At 36.9% G+C, this 13,836-nt stretch overlaps 2 protein-coding genes across 3 annotated transcripts; one reads left to right on the forward strand and one right to left on the reverse strand.

Moving 5' to 3' along the window:
- Positions 1-114: 114 nt before the first annotated feature.
- On the reverse strand, positions 115-3,353 carry LOC127417440 (nicotinamide riboside kinase 2-like). The gene is made up of 8 exons (XM_051657502.1): positions 3,104-3,353; positions 2,493-2,583; positions 2,242-2,290; positions 1,897-2,083; positions 838-909; positions 639-745; positions 460-554; positions 115-368 (listed from the first exon to the last, which is right to left on the reverse strand). The coding sequence occupies exons 1-7, from the start codon at positions 3,127-3,129 to the stop codon at positions 466-468; spliced, it is 621 nt and encodes a 206-aa protein (XP_051513462.1). The 5' UTR covers positions 3,130-3,353; the 3' UTR covers positions 115-368; positions 460-465.
- A 568-nt stretch (positions 3,354-3,921) lies between these two features.
- On the forward strand, positions 3,922-13,116 carry LOC127417438 (CDC42 small effector protein 2-like). 2 transcript variants are annotated; one of them, XM_051657501.1, is made up of 5 exons: positions 7,374-7,529; positions 10,391-10,614; positions 10,800-10,895; positions 11,234-11,312; positions 12,570-13,116. In XM_051657501.1, exons 2-4 carry the CDS (start codon positions 10,561-10,563, stop codon positions 11,306-11,308), a joined length of 225 nt encoding a protein of 74 aa, XP_051513461.1. In that variant the 5' UTR covers positions 7,374-7,529; positions 10,391-10,560; the 3' UTR covers positions 11,309-11,312; positions 12,570-13,116. The 2 variants fall into 2 exon arrangements, 1 of the variants encoding a protein (XP_051513461.1); XR_007893276.1 differs by lacking the exons at positions 10,800-10,895; positions 11,234-11,312; positions 12,570-13,116 and adding an exon at positions 3,922-5,489 and having other exon boundaries at positions 5,599-7,529; positions 10,391-10,548.
- The last annotated feature ends 720 nt before the right edge of the window (positions 13,117-13,836 follow it).

Consider the following 13,836-nt stretch of genomic DNA (forward strand, 5'->3'; position numbering starts at 1 on the left):
ATAAGAAAGTCATAAGGTTTGGAACAATAATTCTCATTTTTGATTGAACTTTTCTTTTAACCAGCAGACATCATTTCATGTATCATGTTCAGTAAAACAATCAACAAGATCAAACGCTTTGCAGGAGCTTCTTTTTATTGGCTTTGTGCTTGTAGCTGCAACCATCCTCAGAACATTCTCCATCTTGATGTTAATACAGATGAGTAGCGTTATAAGTGCTTTATAAGCAATAAATATAGAGGATATAAAAACAGATATAAAAAAGCGTTGCAGACGCTGTCTTGACTGGAGTACACACTGCTGCTGCGTGCAGGAATCAAAGCAGCCTTCATCCTGCAGCGCTAGGACGTTCAAGCCGATCATCAGATCTACAACAAGGAGACACAAAGATGGCAGTTAACACAAAATCCACAACAATACTCAATCCTGCACATTAGACATCAGGCGCTGCTGCAGTACCTTTGTTCACGGCAGACTGTTCTGGATGTCGTTGAGAATGTTTCCGTACACAAAGTTGTACAGTTGTTCCTTAGACATGGTTCCATCTAGCTGCACTGTAACACAGATGCACACAAACCTTCAATGTCTGGAGTCTCGATGCATCAGAAACAAACACACACAACCATACAAACACTTACCGACATCAACCCCTGAGTCTTCCATGATTTTTGTGTGTTTCACATACATGGGCCAGACGTGTCCATCAAACAGACCGGGTGGGTCTGGCACTGCATAGTTCCTTGAACTGAAACACGCACACATACACACAAAAATCAGGTGCCAAATCAAACCCCTTTAGTTCTTCGACTTCAGTTCAAACGCTGATGCAATACTCACCTCCTCCTCTTTTTGCATTCTTCGTATGGAATGGAAATAAAGTATCGTTGGTTGAACACATCGATCAAAGGTCTGTTGAAACACAATGAAAATACATTTAATAAAAATGTATCATTTGCATCACACTGGGCAAAGTCATTTACAGTCGCAGAGCAACATCCCAATTAACTGTCATGAAAATCATCTTATGTGAGGCCACAGGTAAACACATCAGCTTTACAACAGTTTTGAGTGTGGCTCATTCAATCAGAATTTAGAGTCAGAACTAAGCATTAGAGGTAGTTAAACTATATTGAGTTTTGTTTTTAACTCAGCATTACAGTATAACATGCACTGATGTCTTGGCATATGATTGTTATGAATAACATGAACTTTTAGTTTATACATGAAGTTTCAAATAAAAAGAGAAAATAATCAAATGATATGAAATACCTTTAATTTGTAAAGCGTTTTATTAACTGGAATACCCTTCAATTCTATTCATATAAACCATTTTTATTGAACTTCCCTTTCATCTTTATTTGAGGTTACAATGATGTAAAATAAGTTTTTTTTTTTCTCTCCCCTTTTCTCTCCAATTTGGAATGCCCAATTCCCAGTGCGCTCTAAGTCCTCGTGGTGGTGTAGTGACTCACCTCAATCCGGGTAGCGGAGGACGAATCTCAGTTGCCTCCGAGGCTGAGACCATCAATCTGCACATCTTATCACGTGGTTTGTTGAGCGTGTTACTGCGGAGACATAGCATGTGTGGAGTCTTCACGCTATTCTCCGCGGCATCCACGCACAACTCACCACGCGCCCCACCGAGAGCGAACCACATTATAGCTACCACGAGGCGGTTAACCCAACATGACTCTACCCACCCAAGCAACCAGGCCAATTGGTTGCTTAGGAAGCCTAACTGGAGTCACTCAGCACGCCACGGATTCGAACTTGTGACTCCAGATGTGGCAGTCAGCTTCTTTACTTGCTGAGCTACCCAGGCCCCCCAAATGTTAAGACTTTGTTCATCCCACACACCAACGACTGTGCATGTAGTGTATGGACATAGCATCTCACCCATAGGTGTACAGCAGGAAACCTTCCACAATCAGGATATGAACGCCTTCCCCTTCATCCTGCACACGTGGAACGATTTCCGAGTCCAGGGTGTTGTTGACGCCGTGAGATCTTTCAAACTTGACGGGGTTCTGCTCCCAGGCATGGATGGTGCTCATCATGGCGTCCATATCCAGGGCAGAGATGACTGCAGAATCAAACATGTAAATGCAACAAGTTAGTAGAGGAGACGTGTCGCAGACCACCAGGCGTCTTAGTTAAATAAACATGCAAAATGTATTAATTAAGGCGCCTTGCTTAAACACACACACAACACAGCAACCCTTCGATAAGAGCCCAGCTTACCATCATACTGCTTAAAGCCATCTTCACCAACTGCAATCTCATCTTGGGGCTGAAACATACACCAATGAGATGCACTCCAGAACATTCTGACCAGCACAAGCTGATGGTGATCCCTCCAGACACCCACCACTAACCGTCCTTTACAACTAGACTAGAACTGTCTCAGCTACAACACGTGACTTAAGCGATAAAACTATATCATTAATGAATAACCTACAGCTCAGATGTGCGTATTCTCTGCACCTACTCACCTTGAAGAAGTCATCCTGATGAACCACACAGCAGTTGGGCAGATCCTTGATCAGTCTGTCAGTCAGTGTTGTTTTACCTCCGTTTGTGACCCTGTGGGGCAGAAACACATTCAAGTCAAACACATCACAACAACAAAGTATCAAAGAGTAAACAGTGCAATGCCTTTCTCGTTTACAATGGTACCACCATATATTTTGGAAAGCATTATGGTATTTCCATAATAGTCCATGATGCATTTAACACTGGTGTATCATATGACACCATGGCACATAAATAAGACCATAACTTTATTATGCAAATACGTCACATATTCATATTTCTCCAGATTAGCAAAAACTACCTTCATCCTTCCGCCAAAATACAAGTTTCTTCGATTTCTGCAACAGTGTAAGAAGCTATTAGAACCTGCCAATTACTTTTTTCTTTTTTTCCTGAAAGTGTCGACTAACATCAAATAACCACAGTAATATTGTAGTAACTGTCACTGGGGTAACTACTGTATTTTGAATAATGGTTAATTGTTTTATACTGAATTTTTTTTTTTTTTTTAACGAGAGTGGCACGCGCGCAGCATGCGGCCTGGACTGAGCATGCGCTCTCATTCACTCACCCGCCGATGCCGATGATGAACTTCATCTTCAAACTGGAAGACACGCGTCAAATCTGGAGAAAAGTGGCTGGTAACGCTGTTAACGGATCGATGACCGTACGAAGTAAAGCGTAAAAAGAGAAGGTGAAAGGAAACGTCAACTACTCGACTCCTCCATGGCGCTGAATGAGAGTTGGATGATGGCGCTGCCTCGCGATCTTATACCAAGACAAACTCTTTCGTTCACTGCCGCTCAGACACTACTGCGAAGTGCGCGCTTACTGACTATATATAAACCAGCGGGCCAGCGGAAAAGTAATGCCAGCCAATCGGAGAGCTGGATCGTCACAGTCTATGGCCACGCCCTGTGTGGGTGGAAGAGGGCCACATTCAGCAAACTTTCTGTTATACATTCATGATGAAATATGAGAATGTTATTCTGACGTTTATAGATTATGAGAGAGAAGAGTCAGATATTTTTAGTTAATTAATTTTGCTTTGCTTTTCGCTGAATAATTTATACATAAAGATGAACTGAATTATTGCAAGCCTTGTTTCAATCTCGTTATGTGTTTATTGAACTTTTTTAAAGCAATTAGAACTTTGTCTTTGTATGAGGACTTAGGACTTAATATTGGACAGAAATATTTATAAAGGACCCTGGCTTGTTGTATTGTGGTGTTGTGACAATGTTAATTGTTGTTATAAACATTTAATAAAATAATAATAAATAAAAACATTGAAAATGTGTGAAAACTATTCATTTTTTTAAGTAGTACAGCTCTATTTACTCACTGTAGCATGTAATATAAAATAATTTAGCATTTTCAAGCGTGCTCTTGAAAAAGTCGGTTAAAGAAAACTGATTTCTTTAGAATTCTGTAAATCTTTCAACTAGAGTAAAGCCAGAGTCACAGACCGGTGTGTGTTCAGTTCATGTGTGTTTAAGTAAAACACATCTCACACATCTAGTACTGGTCAGTGCTAACGAAAAGCAAATTCAACAATACAACATCACACCATGACTCTCAAAACAAAAGCACATTATTCCCTAACATTTATCAGTTTGCACCACCTTTAAACTCTTTACATTAATTAATGTATAAATTATTGTTTCATTTGATGCCCTCTTTATTTATTTGTATTTATTATTATTTCATATATTTATTTATTTATTTATTTATTTATTTTTGTTTTGTCTTTTCCTCTTGTTTCTGGCTTAATTTGTTCTTCCTTTTTCTTTGTTCCATTTAATATGTTAATCACAATCAATTGTGTGATCTTTTCTCTGTAAAGTGTTGAAGGACCAATAAAAATATATTATTCATTCATTTCTTTATTGTTTACATTTGTGTTGTGGTAGTTGTTTTTATAACGTGTTATTTGTGGTTAGATTCAGTTCATCAGTCAGTCAAATTATAGGTTCTAGTCTCTAATTCAAGAGTCTGTGAATGAGCTTTCATTTTCCATTTTCTAATTATGGTTATGATTTAATGTTTTTTTCCTCTGAACTTTTCCTTTGTCTGGTCTTTGAAGATCTCATTCTTTACAGATAGACAGTGTGTTCAGTCAGATCGTGTGCGACGTGTTGATTCCTGACTAAATGTTCTGGATGTGTTCATAGTATTCCTGGGATCCGTTTATTCCTTACATGGATTCAGTTACTGCAGATCCACATTCCACACATTTATTCACGTCTGAGGAAACCAGCGGTTCTTTAATATGCAATAAACTATTTGAAACAATGACAATATGCAGTCATCTTTCTAACCATACCATGCCTTTTTGTTCATATTTATTTAGATATTTCATCAGTTCATTGTATATTTGTTAAAATAAAAAAAAAATAAAAAAAAGGCTAAATGTTATCTTTCCCTTTTCTAACAATTGTAATTATTTTAAAAATGTTCTTAAATAAACAGCACATATTTTATATATACAGACATGGCATTTGAGAAATGTTGACCACAAGTAAACATTTCTACTGGTTATTCGCACATTACTTTCAGTTGAAGGAATGTCAGACTGTGTTTTGAAGTTCGAAAATAAAAATTATGAATCTGACTGTTGTTGTGATGTCGTCGCCATCTGGAGGAGCAATTTTTCTTATGACGTGTAAAACATATCCGCATGTTCATTTAAACCTCGAATCTTCCTCTCTTTTTATCCGTTTTAAAGTGAACATCACGGTTCAAGTGTTCACTCGTTCCATAATCGTTCGTCACATCGGGGCGCGTGTCAGTTGTGAGAACTTCATATGAACTACATTTCCCAGGTGCACTTTCGATGTTGAAAAAGCATATGACATGATGTGGAAAGAGGGTCTTCTGATAAAACTAAAAATGATGAATATAGGAGGAAGAATTTTCAAGTGGATAAGGATTTTATGGGAAATAGGACTATTCAGGTAAGGGTAGGAAACGAAATATCAAATAAACATGAAATAGAAAATGGGACTCCACAAGGGAGTTTAACAAGTCTGTTTTCTATAATGATTAATGATGTTTTTTCTCAAGTTCAACCAGATATTGGAAGATCTCTTTTTGCAGATGATGGGGCAGTTTGGAAAAAGGGAAAGAACATTCTGCATATAAATAGAAAAATACAAGAAGCAGTAATAAAGGTAGAGAAATGGGCGTATGAATGAGGATTTAAATTCTCAGTAGAAAAGACAAATACAGTAGTTTTCACAAGGAAAATAATTCTCCCAGAAATGAACCTGAAAATGTATGAAAGAACATTGGACAGGGTGAAAGTTTTTAGATTCTTAGGAATCTTATTTGAAACATAATTAACATGGGCAGATCATATAAATAAAATTATTGGAAAGTGTCAGAAAGTAATAAACATCATGAGGAGTTTAAGTGGCGTGGAATGGGGTGCAAACTTCTCCTCATTAAAAATTGTATATGTGACAATGATTAGGTCTGTGATTGATTATGGAAGTATAGTATATGGGTCAGCATCAAAACTTTATTGGAAAAAATAAATAAGATACAAGCTCAAGCTCTTAGGCAGTGCAGTGGAGCAGTAAAAACAGCATCCATATCAGCTCTGCAAGTTCTGACAGGAGAGATGCTACTAGAAATAAGGAGGAAACAGCTAATGATTCATTACTGGGTCAGTCTTAAAGGGCATAAAGAGGAACATCCTACAAAAATGGTGATACAAGAAATCTGGGAACATGATAAAAGAAATATATGCAAAAGACATGGGGATTAATAGAGTCAAGATGAGCCCAACAGTTGTAATCCCAGAAACAGATAAGACACCACATATAGACATGCATATGTTGGAAATAAAGAAAGCAGGAAGAGGGGAAATAGATTTACCAACAGAATTTTCAATTCATGTCAGTGTTAATTACCCCCAGTATATACAAATATTTACAGATGGGTCAAAAGATCCAGAGCATCAGACAATTGGAGCAGCATTTATAGTACCAAAATGGAAAGAAAGTGGAATAAAACGAAGTTCAAACTATTTGGGAGTTTATACAGTGGAAATGCTGGCAATATTCATGGCTTTACAGTGGGTAGAAGAACACAAACCAGAATACATTTTAGTATGTTCTGACTCTGTTTCAGTCCTTAAGAGCCTGAGAACTTTCAAATCCAGAAGACAAGATATTCTGTTTAGAATTTTACAAGTACATACAAAAATAATTCGAGAGGGTACAGTAATTAGGTTTATGTGGGTTCCGGCACATGTGGGTATAAAAGGAAATGAGGAGGTGGATAAATTAGCAAAACAAGCATTACAAAGAGAATCAATAGAATTACAAGTTGCATTAAGTAAGTCAGAAGTTAAAGCAGTAATATGGGGTAAAGCAATAGAAGAATGGCAAGGAATGTGGAACAATAAAACAAAGGGTAGATTTCTTTACAGCATAACCAATAAAGTTAATAAAAAAATAGGAAATATAGGTAAGTCGAGGAAAGAGGAAGTTGTTTACAACAGAATAAGGTTAGGACATTCAAATTTAAATAATACACTAAAAATAATAGGAAAACATCCAGATGGGTTGTGTGAATACTGTCAGGTTGAGGAGAATATATCACATGTAATTACTGAATGCACTAAATATGAACAAGAAAGGACAAATATGATGGAGGAGTTGATGAAGAATGGAATTAAGGAGTGCAGTATCAAGGAATTAACAAATATGTAAAATTGGAAAAACAGTAGAACTTTCTTTAAATTCATAAGAAAAACAGGATTGATAGGTAGAATTTAAGCTCTGTTCCACACTCCGGAGCAAAAGGTGCCGGTAAGGCGCCATTTACGTTGGATGCCACCCGCCGTTAAAAAAAAAAAAAAAAAAAAAAAAAAAAAAACAGGAAGAAGAAGAAGAAGAAGAAGAAGGCGTGCTTTCGCAGGAGTTCGGCGGAAGTGGGCGGAGCTTCCATTGGCTCTGACAGATAGCCACTTTCAGGAAGTGCTCGAGGTAAGACATAACATCTTCCCTTTTATCATAAACTTTGAGGGAAAAGGATAGGTTATTTTTATTTTTTTTTATTTATAAACCCAACCTGTATTATGAAATATAGTTTTTTTTGAGCTCCACGTTTGGGTTTATTTCTCAACCTGTTCTGTAGGACAGCTTGATTGTATGTTAGCATGCTAATGTGTGGTTGAGGTTTGCTGCTGCGCGAGTCTGTGTTTATTAATTAATATTAAATGTATATGTATATTTACTATATCCGACAACTTTTAATACATGTAACACCTCTAAACTGCTGTATTTACATTCTTCCATAAAATAACTCTGATTCTGCCACGTAAAGCTCGGATCTAATTTGGTGATGATAAAATCGAATTATTTTCTGATGTTCCTTTAATTTCATTAATAAAATGATGGTTAATGCAAGAGGTGTTTCCTGAGAGCAGTAATACTGCTTGATGATACTGCACCTCTGTCTTTTTTCCATGAAGTTGCACCCTGGATTATACATACATACACATATATATGTATGTATGTGTATGTATGTGTGTGTGTGTGTGTGTGTATATATATATATATACATACATATAAATACGTATATATATATATATATATATATATATATATATATATATATATATATATATATATATATATATATATATATATATATACACATATACACACACATATATACACATATACATATATAAAACTTTTGAAACACGACTGAAATGTTTCTCATGATCTTAAAAATCTTTTGATCTGAAGGTGTACGCATAAATGTTTGAAATTAGTTTTGTAGACAAAAATATAATTGTGCCACCTTATTAATTTATTTCATTATAAAACTAAAGTTTAATGAAAAAAAAAAGTTTTTGAAATTGATGACTTTTTAAATCATAATGATAACAGAAATCACCCAAATGGCCCTGATCAAAAGTTTACATACCCTTGAATGTTTGGCCTTGTTACAGACACACAAGGTGACACACACAGGTTTAAATGGCTATTAAAGGTTAATTTCCCACACTTGTGGCCTTTTAAATTGCAATTAGTGTCTGTGTATAAATAGTCAATGAGTTTGTTAGCTCTCACGTGGATGCACTGAGCAGGCTAGATACTGAGCCATGGGGAGCAGAAAAGAACTGTCAAAAGACCTGCGTAACAAGGTAATGGAACTTTATAAAGATGGAAAAGGATATAAAAAGATATCCAAAGCCTTGAAAATGCCAGTCAGTACTGTTCAATCACTTATTAAGAAGTGGAAAATTCAGGGATCTCTTGATATCAAGCCAAGGTCAGGTAGACCAAGAAAGATTTCAGCCACAACTGCCAGAAGAATTGTTCGGGATACAAAAGAAAAACCCACAGGTAACCTCAGGAGAAATACAGGCTGCTCTGGAAAAAGACAGTGTGGTTGTTTCAAGGAGCACAATACGACGATACCTGAACAAAAATGAGCTGCATGGTCGAGTTGCCAGAAAGAAGCCTTTACTGCGCCAATACCACAAAAAAGCCCGGTTACAATATGCCCGACAACACCTTGACACGCCTCGCAGCTTCTGGCACACTGTAATTTGGAGTGATGAGACCAAAATAGAGCTTTATGGTCACAACCATAAGCGCTATGTTTGGAGAGGGGTCAGCAAGGCCTATAGTGAAAAGAATACCATCCCCACTGTGAAGCATGGTGGTGGCTCACTGATGTTTTGGGGGTGTGTGAGCTCTAAAGGCACGGGTAATCTTGTGAAAATTGATGGCAAGATGAATGCAGCATGTTATCAGAAAATACTGACAGACAATTTGCATTCTTCTGCATGAAAGCTGCGCATGGGATGCTCTTGGACTTTCCAGCACGACAATGACACTAAGCACAAGACCAAGTTGACCCTCCAGTGGTTACAGCAGAAAAAGGTGAAGGTTCTGGAGTGGCCATCACAGTCTCCTGACCTTAATATCATCGAGTCACTCTGGGGAGATCTCAAATGTGCGGTTCATGCAAGACGACCAAAGACTTTGCATGACCTGGAGGCATTTTGCCAAGACGAATGGGCAGCTATACCACCTGCAAGAATTTGGGCCTCATAGACAACTATTACAAAAGACTGCACGCTGTCACTGATGCTAAAGGGGGCAATACACAGTATTGAGAACTAAGGGTATGCAGACTTTTGAACAGGGGTGATTTAATTTTTTTCTTTGTTGCCATGTTTTGTATTATGATTGCACCATTCTGTAATAACCTACAGTTGAATATGAATCCCATAAGAAATAAAAGAAATGTGTTTTGCCTGCTCACTCATGTTTTCTTTAAAAATGATACACATATTACCAATTCTCCAAGGGTATGCAAACTTTTGAGCACAACTGTGTGTGTATTAGTCTATAATACATCACAAATACTTAAAGTGATTCTGTTAATTGAATCAAATTCTTCATTAGATTAATAAATGTATTATCTCTTACCCATAAACTTAAACGTAATCTCATATTTCATGCAATAACCTGTATACCTAGGCCTGGAATGGAATATTAAGAAATATATCTGATGTTACAAATAAAAGGCAGAGGAATTCATTTTTTTTTTGCCCCCATATTTTGAGGGCATTCTTTTTTTCTTCTTTTTTTTGTCCCAGGCCTTTTAATTTCTGACTCTGTGCATCTCCTCAGATTTTTATTTCTTTATTAACATGTTTATTGTTAATTGTTGATTCAGCACACCCCTGTGTGATGGAAAATGTGTGTTTGTGCTGCAGAGGAAATGTCACACAAAACCACAGTGTGTGCAATGTGTGTATTATTGTTGTATAATCAGTGTGCAGATGTTCACTGTGTGATGACGCTGATGTTGCATCTTTCAGGAGGAGCCTGTGACCCGCATCAGCATCAGTGGACGCATGACCAGCACGCGTTCAGTCGCTGAAATCAGTTTCTGGCAGACGTGTGTGGCCGCTGAGCAGGAAGAGACAAGTGAAAGTCACACAGGAAGAGAGAAAAGAGAGTGAAACGCAGGAAGTGCTGCAGGAGGAACATGACCGAGTTTTGGATTTGTTTCAGCTGCTGCGTCGCCGAGCAGCCGCAACCTGTGAGTCGCAAACACGCTAAACATGCAGTTCTGTCCTTATTATGCCAGCAGTGAAGGTTCATTAAACTTTACAGAGAGTCTCGTGTGTTTTTTGAGCAGTTAATGAAGGAAAAGTGGCTTAGAGTGAATGTGCGTCTCAAATGCCTTTTTTCTTCATCTTATAATTTCTTGTGTGTGAATTGCAGAAGCGGAGGCGGAGAATAGATCGTTCTATGATCGGAGAACCCACAAACTTTGTTCACATGACTCATGTGGGTTCTGGAGACATGGGGCTGGGCGCTGTGAGTATCATTACGCCTCACACATACTTGATATCAGCAGATTTTACACACTATGCAAATTACATAGGCATGCAGCATTTACATGAGAATTACCTCAGTGTTTGTTCGTAGAATTACCTCACCATACATTCTATTTGTTTAAAAAAAAAAAAGGAACATTTGACTGACAAATACAATAGTTTGTTGAAATGTCACACCAGAATTGTTGGGAAACTGAAGGCTTTTGACCATATGCATTATTCTCATTTGTCTGTTAAAGGAAATGGATGATCTGTTATTTTTACAATTCTGATGAAATTATTTCCTCTTAACTCAGTGTTGTTTTTTGTCTCTGGCAGGTGGACTCTGTTCAATCGCAGATGAAATCTAAAGGTGGCTACGGGAACGGCACACCAGAGAGCGTTCAAGGATAGACAGGTGACACCTTTACACTGCATGGATTTCAGCATTACTGTCACTTGCTCCGACACCGTTGAATGTCACACAAATTTGGGAAGGGGTTAAAAAATAAGAAGGACTTGTGATGTCATATGAAAAGGAAAGTTGTTTCAGAGGCGGAACAATTATTACATTTTGATGAAAGACTATTACATTGTTTTGGATGTACGTTGATGAATCATTCACATTAAGATTAGGAACATGTATTAAAGTCTAGATAAAATCCAAATAGCTGTTTAGGCATTGTTTTAAGCTTCTGTATTCTAAAATCTAGCCAAATGATAACAGTAATTAATTGCCAGTAAAAACAAATAGTGATAGATTTGAAAAAGTAGTGTGGAGATGCTATGGTGGGTGAACTTGAGCTTAAGCCTCCATGTCCGGTCAAAAAGCCTCCTCAAAAGGTATCTCTGTGTTTCAGGAGGGGAGTAGTTCTCCATAATATACTGCAAACTCACATTCAGCTTTGACTACATTCTTGTATGGAACACCCACTTTTAACAGTCCAATTAAACAAATAGTTCACAAAAAATGAAAATTCTCTCATCATTTACTGACCCTCATGCCATCCCAGATGTGTATGACTTTCTTTCTTCAGCAGAACACAAATTAAGATTTTTAGAAGAATATTTCAACTCTGTAGGTCCATACAATGCAAATGAATGGGTGCCAAAATTTCTAAACTCCAAAAAGGACACAATGGCATAATCTATATCTAAGACTCCAGTGGCTTAATCCATATCTTCAGAAGCAATATGATAGGTGTGGGTGAGAAACAGATCAATATTTAAGTCCTTTTTTACTATCAATCTCTAATTTTACTTTCACATTTTTACTTTTTTTTCTTGTATATCACCACCTACTGGGCAGGGAGGAGAATTTATAGTAAAAAAAAGAATTTAAATATTGATCTTTTTCTCACTTACACCTATCATATCACTTCTAAAGATATGGATTTAACCACTGGAGACATAAGGACTACATTATACTGCCTTTATGTGCTTTTTGGAACTTCAAAGTTCTGGCCAACAGAAAAAAAATCAAGTCTCACCCTACAATTTTCTAATTACATATCTTATTTCACTCGGAAATGCATCACATTACAGAAGTAAAATGTGTTGCAAATGTTGTTTCATGATGACTTTTAGCTCAGACTACTGCATCGGGACTGAACCTGCAATAAGTGTTTTGTATAACAGTGTCGGTTGATTGACTATGATGTTTTGTGTCTTGCAGCTCGTGTAAACCCGTCTGAACCACAGACAAATGCAGATCACATACACTGGAGCGAAGTGCTCGCGATGCTGCCGTCTGGACTGTTGTAGATATTTTTGTAATGAAAGTATTGTTATTCTTTTACTGCTTTGTTAATTGTTCTGTACAAAAAGACCTTTAACAGTAGAGATTTATCCAAATGGCTGTCAATACGTGATTGTTTATGTGAGGGATCAAATTCGGATTAGATTTTTCCAATGGATCTGTATTTATTTCATGGTTTAATGGTGGCTGGGCCACATGACACAATTACACAAATTCACACAGATGCCTCTTGAGTTATAAAATCTGTAATAACTGCTGTTTCTTATGTTTTGTGCCTTTCAAATATTCCCTGGATAATGGAATATTTTTGTTTTATCTTTTAAATGTGCTATTTTGCAGGAAACTTGAATTGTGCATCTCACTGTAATATTTGTGCAATGCTCGAATGGGATGCATTGGCAGGAAAGTATTTTTGTACAAATTTTGTTCATTCTGATGCCTGAATAAAAGAACAGCCTCGGAAGAGTTTGTGCATGTGTTGTATTGCATGCATCTGTCAGATGAAGATGTTAAATGCGTGTTACTGATGCACATTTAGCCGTTCACACTTCATCTAATGAATCACACATGGATTTACCATTACCTAATAATGCTTTCACTATCCTCTGTGACTCAGATGATCTTAAACTATGTTCTTGTTTTGAAGGTACAGTTCTGGGATTTCCAAACCTTCATATTGATCTAATGACAATCTTATGCGAGTTCTTTAACATCTGATGCAAAGTCATTAAATAATTCATAAAAGAAAACACATCAGAAAATTAAATAAATAATAAAACCACTATGGTTTTGGTCCATTATTATTATTAGTGGTGGTAAATAATTGTATTTTATTTAGCTGAAAACAGTTCAATCGTAATATAATAAAAGTACCAGATATCCTCAATCGGAGCTAACAACGTAATCACGCATTATTGATAAATTAAATGGATTGCACACTATGAGAAATATCAGCATCAAAAAACGTTTCAAATTTCGGCAAATATTTAATCGTTCTTATGAATTAGGCGTTACAAAATGTTCATTACAAATGACATATGTTCATGGATTTTGTTCGTATGGAAGTTTTTGTGCAGAGACCTTCTGTACCTACGATGAAAAGCTCCGCGTTTTAACCATAGAAGACGGTAACTAGCGTGTTACGACAGTAGGTCGCCGTTTGCGGATACCAAACAAATGAATA

This window comes from Myxocyprinus asiaticus, chromosome 26 (genome assembly GCF_019703515.2).
Source record: "Myxocyprinus asiaticus isolate MX2 ecotype Aquarium Trade chromosome 26, UBuf_Myxa_2, whole genome shotgun sequence".
In the NCBI taxonomy this organism is placed as follows: Eukaryota; Metazoa; Chordata; class Actinopteri; order Cypriniformes; family Catostomidae; genus Myxocyprinus; species Myxocyprinus asiaticus.

What these genes read in the sequence shown, in the direction of transcription:
- LOC127417440 (XM_051657502.1), bottom strand. Translation starts at nt 3,129, where the DNA reads ATGAAGTTCATCATCGGCATCGGCGG. An exon ending in TTCATCATCGGCATCGGCGG is followed by an intron (nt 2,584 to 3,103) that starts GTGAGTGAATGA and finishes TCTGCCCCACAG; the next exon opens with GGTCACAAACGGAGGTAAAA. An exon ending in ATCAGGATGACTTCTTCAAG is followed by an intron (nt 2,291 to 2,492) that starts GTGAGTAGGTGC and finishes TGTATGTTTCAG; the next exon opens with CCCCAAGATGAGATTGCAGT.
- LOC127417438 (XM_051657501.1), top strand. Translation starts at nt 10,561, where the DNA reads ATGACCGAGTTTTGGATTTGTTTCAGCTGCTGCGTCGCCGAGCAGCCG. An exon ending in TCGCCGAGCAGCCGCAACCT is followed by an intron (nt 10,615 to 10,799) that starts GTGAGTCGCAAA and finishes TGTGAATTGCAG; the next exon opens with AAGCGGAGGCGGAGAATAGA. An exon ending in GAGACATGGGGCTGGGCGCT is followed by an intron (nt 10,896 to 11,233) that starts GTGAGTATCATT and finishes TGTCTCTGGCAG; the next exon opens with GTGGACTCTGTTCAATCGCA.